Source organism: Salvia splendens, chromosome 22 (assembly GCF_004379255.2).
Source record: "Salvia splendens isolate huo1 chromosome 22, SspV2, whole genome shotgun sequence".
NCBI lineage: Eukaryota > Viridiplantae > Streptophyta > Magnoliopsida > Lamiales > Lamiaceae > Salvia > Salvia splendens.
In genome coordinates this window covers 5446276-5461433 of record NC_056053.1, presented here as the reverse complement: position 1 = coordinate 5461433, position 15158 = coordinate 5446276, and the positions used below count along the sequence as shown (strand labels likewise).

Below are 15158 nucleotides of genomic sequence, written 5' to 3'. Positions count from 1 at the left end.
CGATTTTTTTATATTTTAATTATTTTCTTTTTAGATTAAATTGAATATTTATGGGATTCATTCAGTCAAGACTGTGAGCAAAAACAAGTGGGACTGCCCCAAAAAAACAAAGGGGGAAAAAGAAAAAGGAAGTGAGGAGCCCTTTGGTGGAGATGCCCTTTCTCTCTCCTCTCATTTTCTCACTCTAATTGCCATCTCATCTGGGTAGCCTTTCAATCCTCATTTCTTCAGGTTTTTGTGATCTGGGTCTGAATTATTTTCCTCATTTCCTGCTGTTTTGCGGTAAAAATTGGATCTTTTTGTGTTTTCTGGATCTCTGTCTGCTTCTGTGGACGTTGTTGCTTACACACTTCATTATCTCTCTCAATCTTTTTTTTTCTGAGGCTTGAATGGGAAGAAAGAGGTAATTGATTTTTTTTTTCTGGGGAGAGAGTCTTGAATATGAATGGTGTATGATGTGTTGAGTGATGATGGTGATGAGTCTTTTGACCGGTGAAAGAGAAAATCACAAAAAGTGAAAAAGAAAGAGAGAGAGAGTGGGAGTAGAGAGAGAAGGAGGAGATACAAAAGATGCGCCCTTTGAAAGGTGCATTATTGCTTGTGAATGTCAATGAAAGTGAGATACTTTAAGGAAAATTTCCCCCAATTTCTTGTTTATCCCTTTTCTCACACACACACACACACTTGATGTGTACAAGTAGTTTCTTTTTTCACTTGGTGTAATGTGCTTCCTTCAAAGGCCTAATTGTGGAGATTCCTTGCTGTTTCATTTATTAATTGAGGGAAAGATTTGATTTTGCTAGAAATTGGAATAGGGTTTTGCCAAAATGCCTATGTTTCAGCCTTCTAGGAGAGATGGTGGTATTCTTGGCCTTGATGGTGGCGGTGATGGGCGTATTCTTGATGTGGAATCCGCTGTTAAGGATGGGGTTTTGGGGGGTGTGGCGGTGTACGGCGGTGTTGGTGGCGGTGGGGAGAAGTTGGATCTGAAAAAGATGATTGAAGAGCTGAATTTGTGTGAGGTTCCCTCAGTTTTCATTTGCCCCATTTCCCTTGAACCAATGCAAGATCCTGTGACACTCTGCACTGGCCAAACCTATGAGAGGTCCAACATCTTGAAATGGTTTAGTATGGGGCACTACACTTGCCCCACCACAATGCAGGAGCTTTGGGACGACACGGTCACCCCAAACACGACGTTGCATCACTTGACATACACGTGGTTCTCGCAGAAGTATGTGCAGATGAAGAAGAGGTCCGAGGACGCTGAGGGCAGGGCGTCCGAGCTCCTAGCTAATCTCAAGAGGGTTAAAGGCCAGGCGCGGATCCAGACCCTCAAGGAGCTGCAGAGAGTCGTGGCGAATCACTCCACTGCTAGGAAGACCGTGGTGGATGAGGGCGGTGTGGCCCTTGTCTCGTCCCTGCTCGGTCCTTTCACTTCCTACGCTGTAGGGTGTGAGGTCGTGGCGATTCTTGTCAACCTTAGCCTCACTTCCGAGGCGAAGACGAGCTTGATGCAGCCTGCGAAGGTCTCGTCAGTTGTGGATGTTTTGAATGAGGGCTCGATCGAGACTAAGATCAATTGTGTAAGGTTGATTGAGATGCTGATGGAGGAGAAGGATTTCAGAACGGAGCTCGTCTCGAGCCATAGCTTGTTGGTCGCGCTGATGAGGCTAGTGAGGAATAAGAAGCACCCGAACGGCCATTTGCCCGGCCTCACCCTTTTAAAGTCGATTTCCACGCTCAAAGAGGTCCGGAGTTTGATTGTGAGCATCGGAACCATACCTCAGTTGTTAGAGCTGATCCCGGTTTTGAATCCAGAGTGTGTCGAGCTAGCCCTCTTCGTGTTGGAAGTCCTCTCGTCCGTGCCACAAGGGCAGCAAGCGTTGATGGATTGTTCGAGCACGATCCCAACCATGGTGAAGCTGCTCATGAGGATCACAGAATGCTGCACGGATTACGCCCTGTCGATATTGTGCTCGGTCTGCAACCTCTCGCCTCAAGAATGCTCGCTGAGAGCTGTGGACGCGGGCCTTGCAGCAAAGCTCCTCCTCGTCATCCAGAGTGGCTGCAGTCCGGCCCTCAAGCAGCGCGCTGCCGAGCTTCTGAAGCTATGCAGCCTCAACTATTCGGACACGATGTTCATCTCCAAGTGCAAACTGACAAGAACGATCCAATGATAAATATATGGCGTGGACGAGGAGGAGGAGACGGTGGCCAAGTGGTTTACGAATAATGTCATTTGTAAAGATAGAAAAATATATGGCGAGGAAGCTTGTAGCCACTGATGTTGAAAATGGTGTTGTTGGTGGAGCTTGCAGCAGATTGCAACTGTAATTTCTTAGCCATTTGCTTTTGCTCCATTAAATCTTTTGCAATTCTCTCTCATGATTCAAGATCCTCCAAAATTTTCACATTCAACTTGTAGAAGTTTTGGTTTTTTTTTAAGTATTATTACAGGTTTTAGAATGCAGCAAAGGTATGATTTCCATGTGTACAATCAAAATCACAATTCTTCACTTTATTAATGGCCATTTCCATTTTTTCCCTTTACCTTTGATGTATTTCATGTTCTCTGTAATATACCATAAACAATCAAGATTTGTCTGTCAAGTATTTAAGTAGTACTATCATTTATATAAACCGAATGTCTAAAAGTGACCGGAACTCCTAAGAGCATCTACATCCGTGCTCTTGCCAACGAGTATGGATGTGGGCCCGGCTCCACTTTTTCTACCTGCTCTTAGACAAGAGCATAACACCCACATCCATGCTCTTCCGCAAGGACGAGCACAAGGGTTCCACCATTCCATTATTCAATTTAAATAAAAACATTTCCACAAAATTAAAATGCATTAAAAATACCCGGAATAATATTACAAAATACATTAAAAATTAAAAATTACATAATTAAAATCCTAAAAAATAAAAATTACATAATTAAAATCCTAAAAATTAAAAATTGCATAATTAAACTCCTAAAAATTAAAAATTACATAATTAAATTCATAAAATTAAAAAACCCACTACTTGTGACCGAATTTCGCCCACATGTGTTTGATTAGGTCTTTTTGTAGCTCAACGTGGATTCGGGTATCGCGCATTGTGTGCCTTGTTTCGATCCTCTCACCCACCGTCGTATGCACATCTCGGCGTGGGGGAGACCTCGCGCTTGAGCTTCCGGCTTCATCCTTGTCGTAAAAGCTAGCCGCCCTCGGTCCTTCGTCGGCTATAATCATGTTGTGTAAGATAATACACGTGTACATGACGTCGGCGATATTTTTCACGTACCACAGCCGAGACGGGGCCTTCATAATGTTGAATCGGGCTTGAAGGACCCCAAAGGCTCTTTCGACGTCTTTCCGCGAGGGACTCTTGACGCTGCGCAAAAAGAACCCGTCTTGGGTCTTGCGGGTTGCTGAGTGTCTTCACGAAAGTCGACCACCTTGGGTAGATACCATCGGCGATATAGTAACCCATGTGGTATACATTTCCGTTGACGGTGAAGTCGATCGCCGGTGCTACACCATTCAACACATCATTGAAGATGGGTGAAGAATAGAGTACGTTCAAGTCGTTGTTGGTTCAGGCAACACCGAAATATGCATGCCAAATCCATAGGCGATAGTCGGCGACCGCTTCAAGGATAGGTTTTGGGCCGCCGCCTTTGCGGCCGCTTAAGTGTTGCCCCCTCCAAGCAGTCGGACAATTCTTCCACCTCCAATGCATGCAGTCAATGCTGCCAAGCATACCGGGAAAGCAATGGATTGTTTCGTGAAGACGAAGCATCGAGCAGTGCCGTGCCAGCGGCAAGAGCGCAGCGGCGGACAGCGGTGCCGCGCCGCTGGCACGGACAGATGAACGAGCAATTGCTCGCCGCTGTGGATGCTCTAAAGTGGGACAGAGGGAGTAGGTAGTACATTACTACTACATAAAATTGATCTTTATATTGAGCAGAATTCCCAAGTTTTTTTCTTCATAAATTAATTGGACTAGTTTTTGCAAATAAAACTTAACCGATCATTAAGTGATTCTCATGAAATTTAATATTGTGTAAGTAATAACTATAATATTCATTGTAACAATCAGGCACGACGAATAGATTAAAGGCCCAATTTAATAATGTGCTACAATTTAAGCAAAGCCCAATAAGGTTAAGTCAATTTTAAAGCCCGTTTTGAATGCAAAAGTGCTTCTGTATTTGCTTGCGGTGGTGACATAAATTCCTTTTACAATTTTTTTTGATGGATTGGATGTGCTTATTAATAAAATTACGATGAACAATTTTCGATAACTATGACGGAAACTCGACTTTCATAATACAACATTATTGACAAACAGCTAAACAATTGTTTGTATAAAATTTTTAACGTTTGTATGGTTGGCAAATAACATAAAAATAATTATAAAAATAGTTTGTAGCGGTGTTAAAAAATTACTCCTTTATAACTATGATATTTTATAAATTTCTAATATGAAAATAGAGTGGTGACTCAATGTAAAGAATTCATTATAAAAGTATCAAAGGTCTCTCCTAGACCATGTAATCCTATAAATTTTTACGCTCCTTATTCCATGTTATTCACATTTTCATTTTATACTCCCTCCATTTCATAAAAATAGGTACACTTTCCTTTTTCGTCCATCCCACAAAAATATGTACATTTCATTTTTAAAAAGTTATATCAATTTAATAATGTATGTCCCACTATTCACTTATACCACTTTAAGTGTCATTCTCATCCCCTCTCTTACTTTATCATACATTTCTCCTCATCTTTCATACTTTATCAATTTTGTCTTAATTCCCATGGCATACCCAATGCCCCTACTCCCCATAGCGACGCCAAGTGCGGAGAGACCGCCGCCGTGCATGCCCGGCGGTAGCGGCGCTGCGGGTTGTCGGAGTAGAGGGAGGAGGGCGGTCACGGGGGCAGCGGCCCAGAGTTTTGGCCGAGAGGAAGAAAGGGGTAGAGGATCTCCGATGACGCGAGACGCCGAGGAGGGAACTCCAGCAACGCGAGGTCGCTGCCCGGAGTGATGCACCGGACAGAGGAGAGGAGGGGAGCGGCGGTTTTCTTTTAGGGATTTGATTTTCCCCCAATTTTGGAATGTTGAAATGAGGGAGAAGACCGATGGAGTTTATGATTAAAATTGGGCCGCTTAATTTCTTTAAAAAAAATACTCAATGCCCATATTTTTATGAGACAGATGGAATATTATAAAATTAAAATTAAGTAATTAGTACTCCCTCTGTCCCATTAAATATGCAACATTTGTTTTTCGGCACGAGATTTTATGTAGTGTTGTTTTGTGAGTTAATGAATAGAGAGTAAAGTAAGAGAGAAGAAAAAAGTAGAGAGAGTATTGTTTCTATTTATAGAAACGTTTCATTTTTAATGGGACAGACCAAAAAGGAAAACGTTTCATTTCTAATGGGACAGAGGGAGTATAATTAAATTAATATTTTAACTATAATAAAAAAATATATAATAAAGAAATACTTAATTAACCCTAAATAATATCTCAATAAATACTCTAGTTCTTACTTAAAATAAAAATAGTGCTAATAATGTGAAGCGGGATAAAACAAAAAAGTGCAAGCAACTGAAAGAGTAATACGATAAGAGAAATCATTATATAAGTACCATAACTCATTCTTTCTTAACATAGAATCTTAAAATTTTCTATTAAGATAATAGAATCATCTATCAATTGTAAATAAATTTAACTAATCTAATAATAAATCTAGATTGAAACTTAAAAAATAACTTGCAAGGAGTTTAGTATGCCAGTGAAATTAATTTTAACTGCAAAATTTTAATAATATACTCCCTCCATCATAGTTTAAGAGTTATGTTTTGTCATTTCCGTCCGTCTCAATTTAAGAGTCTCATTTAGAAGTTACCATATTTGGACATAAAATTTAACCTCATTGATGAAATTTACACTCAAATGTCATTATTTTCATAAATTTTAAATAAAAGATACACTTTTTACATACAAAAAGTTAAAAGGGTCCAACTTTCCACTACCTAACTTCAATTATTAGTTTATTACACATTCCAACAACTAATACCTCACTTCAATTATTATACACTCCAACATTTTTTTAAAACCCGTGCCTTAACTAAATTGCACTCTTAAACTGAGACGGAGGGAGTATAAATTATGGATAAAGATCCCACTCAGCATGCCATTCAAAATTGTATACCTAATTATTGTCTCCTTCAGAAGCTAATATTTTAAAGATTAGCTGCGTTTACTTAAAGGGTTTGATAAGATCCCTTTCTTATTTTAACTGGTGCAAATATATTTGATTATTCACAACATTAATATACATGGGTCAAATAAAATAGAGTCCGACAAATTAGCACTACAATACATTAATATACATTTAAATAGAGTCCGACAAATTAGCACTACAATGAATTGATACAATTGTTAATTTATGGCTCTTTCTAAATAAAACTTTTGTTTTATCTTCAAAAGATTTATATGTTTCACCTTACTCAATGTTGCACCCAGAAATTTTTGAACCACCTTCGATTATCAGAAAAAAAAATGTACTACATGGGTCAATCCAAAAGGTAAATATCAAAGTCAATTACTACCGAATAATGGAGTGGCTTTTTAAGAGAGGGCATAGACCTAACTACTTAAAAATGTTTGGTATCATTCCCAGCAAAAACTTTTATATTTTTGAACATCATTAAAAACAATACTTCAACTATACATTTAGGGGTGTTCGGTTTGCTAGATTGTATCTCAAGATTAAATTTGTAGTGTGTTTGATTCACGATCGATTTAATTCCACAATTTAATCCTAGATGGATAATCAAGAGATAATTAGTCATAGCTAACCCCCTATGACTAAAATAATATCACAACTCAATCGTAGATTATATCTTGGTATTATTTTATCTTAAAAACCGAACATCACCTTAATGATTAACATGGATCCATAAAAGAAATTAAACGGAGGATTCAATTCCATTATTTGACATTGATTGTACAACAAACAGTTATCGGCAAGTCCCCGCTTTGCATCAATGATGGTAAAGACGGACCGGTAGGCCTTTTTGGGGCTCCGGAATCATGCTTCCATTGACCTTCTCGTTCGGGTCGACCACTTCCCATCGGTAATTTTTCACAACATTGTGAATGAAAGTCAGCATCGCTATCCTAGCATACTCGTTTCCCGGGCACATTCTTAGCCCTTTTCGGAACGGCACGTAGGTGTAAGGAGGAGCCGCTTCTCCCTCGTCGTATCTCGACGGGTTGAACCTCTTCGAGTCCTTGAAATATTGTGGGTTCATGCAAGTCGTGCTCACAGTCCAATATACCTACAAATCATACATTTCATCAAATATTTATCTCGCTCAAACATAATTATAAAATGCACACAATCTCTTAATTTGTCGTATCATACTCCCTCCGTCCCTGAAAAGTATGAAAATTTGGTTTGGCACGAGTTTTAATGTATAATTGGTAAAGTAAGAGATATGGAGATAAAGAGTATTGCAAATAGTGTTAGTTGATAGTGGGTTCAGATGTTCAGCAACATCAATTTAAGTAGGATTTCCAACATGATCCATTTCAGTAGCCACTATATTATTACTAAGTAAGATTAGTTTTATTTCTAGATTTCATGTATGACCACACGTCAGACCTGTCGAACGAAAATTTCAATGCTCATTTCATACTTCTACTTCCGACAGCATTAATCTTCAAAAAAATTTTCAAATCAATTTTTCATTCACTACAACACCAGAAACTTCAAACTTCATATAATTTGATTCTTACACCTTAAAAACGCATAATCAAATTAAATTGACGCCAATCAAAATTTTCCCCAAAAATCACGTACTGTAATCTAGTTATCAAAACTACTTGCTCAAACTCACGATAATGGCTACAAATGAAACAAACAACGGAAACCCAGCAAATATAAGAAATCAACTTTGTCCTCTCTTCCAACCAACCCCAGCTTCGCGCCGATTCTGCCCAACCAAGTCAAAACCCGCAAACTTCGGTAACACCACCATAAATAAACCTTGCAACATTTCATTTGATTTCTTGTTTCTTGTTACCATCAGCTGTTGCAGAGGAAGAAGAAGGGAAGAGAGATAGAGGAGAGAAGGTGTAAAGAGAGAGAATATAATGGGACACAATCAATTACATTACCTGCACAAAATCAATTAAAACCCTCAAAAGGGTAGTTTAGTACCAAAAAAGCCAAAAGGATCAATTTCGAGATAAAAGCTTAGTCCATGGTTGTCTGAAGATATTTTAAAAGTCCAGGGACTATGGGCGAGATAAACCCATAGTCTAGGGACTGTTTTTCTAGTTCACTCTTGTTTTTAATTTTGACTTTTGTTATACTTTTATCATTTTATTCGATTCTTTTTTGTTTATACTTTTTTCTATAAAGTATGTTTATATTTTTATGATAATATAAATTAGTGTTTGATGAGTGTTATATCTTGGATCATGCATTATGTATTGTGAATTTGAGCAAGAAATTAGATTTAGATGACTAGTTTAGGTTTTTTAAAATTTAGTAATGTAGTTTTTTTTATGATGTATTTTTTTTAATTAAGTAATGTAGTTTTTTTTTTAAAAATTTGTGGTGTTTAATATAATATAATTTGGTATTTTAGTAGTTAAAAACAAAAATAAAAAAGTAATAATATTAAAAATAAAATACAAATTGAGTTTAATTGATTGGGCTTCCCACTAGGACTTTACCATTGCAGAAAGAAGAGACAGACTAAGAAATTCCCATTAGAGCGCCACTGGCTTCCCACTAGAGTATCCATGGTGGATGCTCTAATAACCGTGGATTAATTAATTAATAATGTGCAGCACGCCAACGAAATCTGGAGAGTTACTCTATTTCCTAAGTCGTTTGTTTTCTTAATTTTTTATTAGTGATAGCAGGAGTATTTGTTTATTATAGCGTGGCTGATAGTTTATTAGTGATATAGTATTTGTTTTATTCCTTCTCACTATCTCCATTCCCAGCTAATAAAATTAGAAATAGATCATGAACGGTTGGTATACTGCATTTGTACAAATGATATGATCGAATATATAAATTTAGATATAGTCTATGTGTAGGTGAGGTGCGATCAATGTCGAACTAATTTTAAAGATCGAACTAGAAACTTAATTAGGTTATTAGATCTAGTTTTTTGATGAGATGCGAAATTATTTCGGTCTTCATTAAAAGCTCATTTTATTTCATTACAATAGGTTTATTACTTATTCTGATACGTAGTACTTTAAAACTATTATATGTTTTTACTTATTTTTAGTAGGTTTTGAAATGATTCAACACATGCTTCATTCGAATTCATTGAACTGGGTTTTTACTTTATTCATTTTACAAAATATAATTTATTCCAGTAGGTTTATTATTTCATTCAAAAATGTTATTACTTCATTGGACAAGTTATTTACTTCGTTCCAGTAGGACTTTAAATGTTTCTACACATAATTCATTCAAATAGTTTATTAGATCATTCAATGTGCTTATTACACCATTCAATTAGACTATCACTTAATTTTGCTGTCATGGCTGGAATTTCGGGACTATCACAGCGTCGACGGGATGGTCTTGACGTCTCCGTCCGTGTAACAGCCTGTATGTACTGGAATGAAGTAATAAGTCTATTGGAATGAAATAAAAACTTCCCCCTTGTTGGTTTTCCATGGGTGTTGACGATTTGGAGTGAAGCCTGATTCCTGCAATGGAAAAATTCGTACCAAAATCGGAGGCCATGTCCGCCACCACTCTCACCGGTCTCTCTATTGTAGTTCGAACGAGTCATGGTTGGCGAGTTTGGGTTACTTGACGTTCTTACCAGAACTATGGTTTCTCTCCACTGTGAACTGAGGAAGAAGATGAATGACAAAAAGAATGTAAAATTATCACTAGGATTGCGGCGCGTTTATAAAGGACAAGTAAATTATCACTAGGATTGTGGCGCGTTTATAAAGGACAAGCTGTTCTTTTTTTAAAAAAAAATCGAATAAAATTAGAACTTTTTTGAAAAAGAATAAAAATTTGAATATAAACTCTTAATCCAGTCAAAATCCAATTAACCGTCGTTGACTATTAAATTTAAACAGTGCCGTCCAATTCAGACTAAATGGGATTCGTTTTTCTTTATGAGGGACCGAATAATTAAAAAGATAATATTCTTGACCAAATTCGTAAAATCTCCATATGTTTAAGACCACATTTGGCCTTTAGTCTTAATTCAATTAGACGCTGATGCCTTGTTGGATCAAGTTCAATCTGGTTGAGTTGAGTTCAAGTTCAAATTCTTCCAAAAAAATGTCTTCTAAGTTCTACCATGGAATAGTTTTCGTTTATTCCTAAATACAAAAATCATAACAGCATCATTCTGGCATTTTTATATTTTCATACTTTAAAATTTTATTCTGAGTGTTTGGCATTCAAATCACATCCCACAGTCACGTTTTGACAGACAATGCATGGATCTAAAATTAGAGCAAAATCTTAAAACTTATAGTATATTGGTAAGCGAATATAGATGGTAAGAGTTATTTTGAAAAATATGCAAAAGTTGAGTTTGGAGAAAATTCTTTGAATTACATATGATATGAAGCTTTGTTGTCTCTCAAATTAAACCAAATGTTAATGTTTGCATAATCCCGTTGGATTTTGTGATACTTTGCCTACAATATTACTCCCTCCGTCCCACATAATTTGGGACACTTTGACCGGGCACGAGTTTTAAGAAATGTAATTAAAAGTGAGTTGAAAAAGTTAGTGGAACTTGGGTCCTACTTTTATATATTAGTTTTATAATTAAATGTGAGTATGGATGAGTTAGTGGAATGTGGGTCCACTACCAAAAATAGTAAAAGTGAAATGAGTCAAATTATGTGGGACGACCCAAAATAGAAAACTGGGTCAAATTATGTGGGACGGAGGGAGTATCATTTTATTTTAGCTCATTTGTTTAGTCGATTATACTTAAATTTTAGTTGATTAGTTGTTCATTTTGCGTGAATTTGAAGTTGCAATCATCTAAATTTCATAAGGGGACACAACTAGAGCTATAAATTGTCTGAACGCACCACCACCTCAAATGCTCAATTATTACCTGTTTAATGATGGATGCAACATGGGTTGCAATCGAATATATGTAAGATTCATGCTCATAATATATATATTTGTTCATGCTATCCTTTTTCCTTTTTCTTCCTTTTTTTTTTGTTGTTTTACCTGGCATTGTGAATTTATTCCAACTCCATGTTGCAATCAATATATTATCCAAAGTGAATCTAAAATTAGTAGTCCCTTCTCAACCAACACAAAGGAAAACAAAGTTCTATAAAATAACGAGGTTAAGGCACCCGCAATGGGGCGTCCGATGGCATGCATTTTACTTTAAAAAATGCGTTTGTTAGGGATTGAACCTGAATTTATTGCTTGGAAGTCAACAATCCAAACCATTGGACTACAAACAATAGTTGAGATATCTTGAAAACTAAATTGTTTTATACATTTATTAAGATGATAATGTGATAAAAAAAATGATAATTTATGATTAAAAAGTAGAATTCGGTGAAACGAGAATTTGCTTCTTCGAGTTATTAAGATGATTATGTTGTGTGATTGAAATGAAGGTTTTTTTATAAATGTATTAATTTTTATAAATGTATTAATTTTTAATTCGTATTGTAATTTATTGATTTTTAAAAAAATGCGTTTGTCAGGGATCAAACCTGAATTTATTGCTTGGAAGTCAATAATCCAAACCATTGGACTACAAACAATAGTTGAGATATCTTGAAAACTAAATTGTTTTATACATTTATTAAGATGATAATGTGATAAAAAATGATAATTTATGATTAAAAAGTAGAATTCGGTGAAACGAGAATTTGCTTCTTCGAGTTATTAAGATGATTATGTTGTGTGATTGAAATGAAGGTTTTTTATAAATGTATTAATTTTTATAAATGTATTAATTTTTAATTCGTATTGTAATTTATTAATTTTTACAAATGTATTAATTTTTAATTAATGCAATCTTCACCGGTTTTTAGTTACTCGTTGTGTTTTTTAATTAGTTTGCATTACATATTTGAAAATATTTAAATTAATTAACAAAACAATAGTAAACATATATGGCGCGTCTTAGGGCGCCACATTGCAGGTGGGGGTAGGAGGATAAAACTGATGATGTGGCGTACCATATGGCGCGCCTTAGGGCGCCCCATTGCTAATGGCCTAAGTACCATTCTCACAATATTAATTCGACCAATTTTGCAATAATGTCATTATGTTTGAAATTTGATAAATTTATCCACATCATCTCAACATTTTTACATAAAATTCTACACAAATACTACTACATTTTTATGCTATCTTCGAACGACAACAAATATGATGTGGACCATCAATAGACATCATTTTGCCAACCCAATGCAACTTGCATGTAAATTATTTTACAAACTTAATCACATTAAACGATGAAATGTTATGAAAATACTATTTGCTATCAATTCGATTTCCATTAACTATTTCTATATCTATATATGTTGTGTAGGCCACCACTCTCCCAACTCATGACGGCCCATGGTCCCTACACTTCTTTATTTTTTATTCTTTTTCCTTTGTAAGAAGTTACTATGTTATTATAGAGCAACAAACTCACTTTTTTTTTTATCTAATTCAAAGTGTTAGAGCATCCATGAAGTGAGGATTTTTGCACGTGTGTCGTGTGCACGTGTTCCCCCTTTCAACAAGATTTATAATTTTTCCACTAATGCAACAAATATTACGAAGTATAAGCGGCAAGAGCGGGGTCGAACCACTGAGACTAGGGACCTACTCGAGATTGTTTCTACGACACATTCAGAAAAGTGATCGGCTGCTGCCACGCATTCATTAAGGGCTGAGTTTTAACTACTAGACCTAGGAATTTAAACCTAATCTATTCTATCTACTGGATCCAGAGAACTGAAGGTGTTTCAAATGTAATTTCAATCATGATTTGAAACTGAAAATTAACTTTAGATCATTCACCAAATTTCCCGGGTCAAGCAAATATGTTTCCTAAACCAGCCAGACAGCAGAGCGTAAGAAAAGCAACTGAACAGATTTCCCTAAATAGCTACTGACAAGAAAGCTGCAATCTAACAAACTAAAGCAGATTTGATTCTAGCTACCAACAAACTTCATCTTCTTCACGAATCCAACGGGAAATACAGAACAAAACAGAGCATTAAACACCATGAAAACATAGCAATCTCAGATCTAAATTTAAACATGAAATTAAAGCCTAAACTATCAGATCTACGCTACTGGGTCTAGCAGATGCGAGATCGAACTGTAAACAGCCATAATCATGCAGAATAGAAACAGAGAACTTCAGGTCCACCAACACAGATTCAGATCCACCACAATCCAACATCGAAAACGAAACGTAAACACGAAATTCAAGCTAGAACTACCAGATCTACTCTCCTAGATCAAGCAGAAAGCGGAATAAACACAAATTAACCTTGCATGCATCACCTAAACTAACAGATCTCAGAAATCGAGCACGTGAATAACTAGATCTCAACCTCTAAACTACTGGAAATCATGTAAACATCATGGATCTAAACATTTAAGCCACCAATTGCGAAAAGCATCCAAGAAACATGAGTAAATAGCATCATCAACATGAAAATAAACACTAAAGCTTCATAAAACCAGAAATAGGTCGAGATCCAAAGGCGGAGTCGTCAATTCCTCCGATGAAACTCGAGATCTTACTACATCGTCTCAAAAACGCTAAAGAAAGCAAGGATCCAACGTCGGAGGCGTCAATTCCACCGTCGAAACCATTGAACTAAGCTAAAAAATCAGCAACCAAACTAAACTAAGCTAAGAGAGCAGTGACGTTAAGGGCCTATGAGAGTTTCCTACCTAAACTACGAGAACGGTAGCGTTAAGCGCTACCGAGAGCTCCCTACCTAAACTACCATAGCGTTAAGCGCTCATTTTCTTCATTCATGTTGGTCCCTTTATATAGGGAGGCTTCAAGCTCGAATCCCTAGGGTATGCTCTTCATGATTTGACGTTTGTACCCTTAAAATATGATCTTTTAAATCTGCTCCTTTCTTCACCTTTTCTGCTCCATTTTCCCCGCCCCAAGTAATTTGTGTGCGTTCCTAGGTCCGGCAGATTTTTCACGCACCTGTTCTCCTGATAATTCTCCTTGACCCAATGGAATTTTGACACTTTTTACTCATTTTCTGTTCATTTTGCATCTGCTCGGTCAATTTGCAGCATCTACTTGACCCAGCAAATATCTGCACACTTAAGCTCAAATTTGCGCATCATCTCCCCCAAAAAGCATGTAATATTACCAAAAAATAATGCATGAAACGAGCCTTATCAAACTGCTCACACTTAAACCATGCTTGTCCTCAAGCATGAAAGACAAGAAAATGAAATAAGGCAAGTTTCAATGCATGTTCCCCTTTTAACCGACCCTAAGAAAAGAAAACCAAACTAAGACTCCTAGACCTAGGGAAACTTGGACACAGAAAATAGACACGAACACTCATACGGAAAACAACATGACAAAGAAAAACACATAAACGCATAAGCTGGTATTTTTCCTAGCAGCCATCCCCACAAGTTTAAGGTCAATCCAAGCATTTACAGCCTCAGATTCTTCCCCCTCCCTTCTTCTATCTAGTCAAGCTGTCAGTTCGTCAAGATAGCCTTAAATTTTACCTTCTGTTGGATTCACTTGATCACTCATTCCTCACTAGGGATGTTAGGATCGATTCACTCTTAAGTCAATGACACACCACTGATGCTTCGGGTTATGAGAGTTTCTCCTTTCTACAGTCCCATTTTCCTTTTAAATCCTGGGTCAGGTTACTATTGCTTCCTGCCCTTAGATTTCTTTTTTTTTTTCTTCTGTTCCCCCTTTTATATATATATATATATATATTTTTTCCCCCTGGACTTCGTCCAGCTTATACCTCCATTTCCTGGACTTTGTCCAGCTTATACCTCCTTTTCCTGGACTTTGTCCAGCTTATACCTCCAGAAACCCTTTTTTTTTCTCCGTCAGACTTTTCTCCCTAAGCATTCAGTGGCGGTCTCCCTT

The 15158-nt window shown here is 36.7% G+C and overlaps 1 protein-coding gene across 1 annotated transcript; it reads left to right on the top strand.

Moving 5' to 3' along the window:
- On the top strand, positions 1-2553 carry LOC121785964 (U-box domain-containing protein 30-like). Its single transcript, XM_042184457.1, has one exon. It carries the CDS (start codon positions 828-830, stop codon positions 2178-2180), a length of 1353 nt encoding a protein of 450 aa, XP_042040391.1. The 5' UTR covers positions 1-827; the 3' UTR covers positions 2181-2553.
- Positions 2554-15158: the final 12605 nt, after the last annotated feature.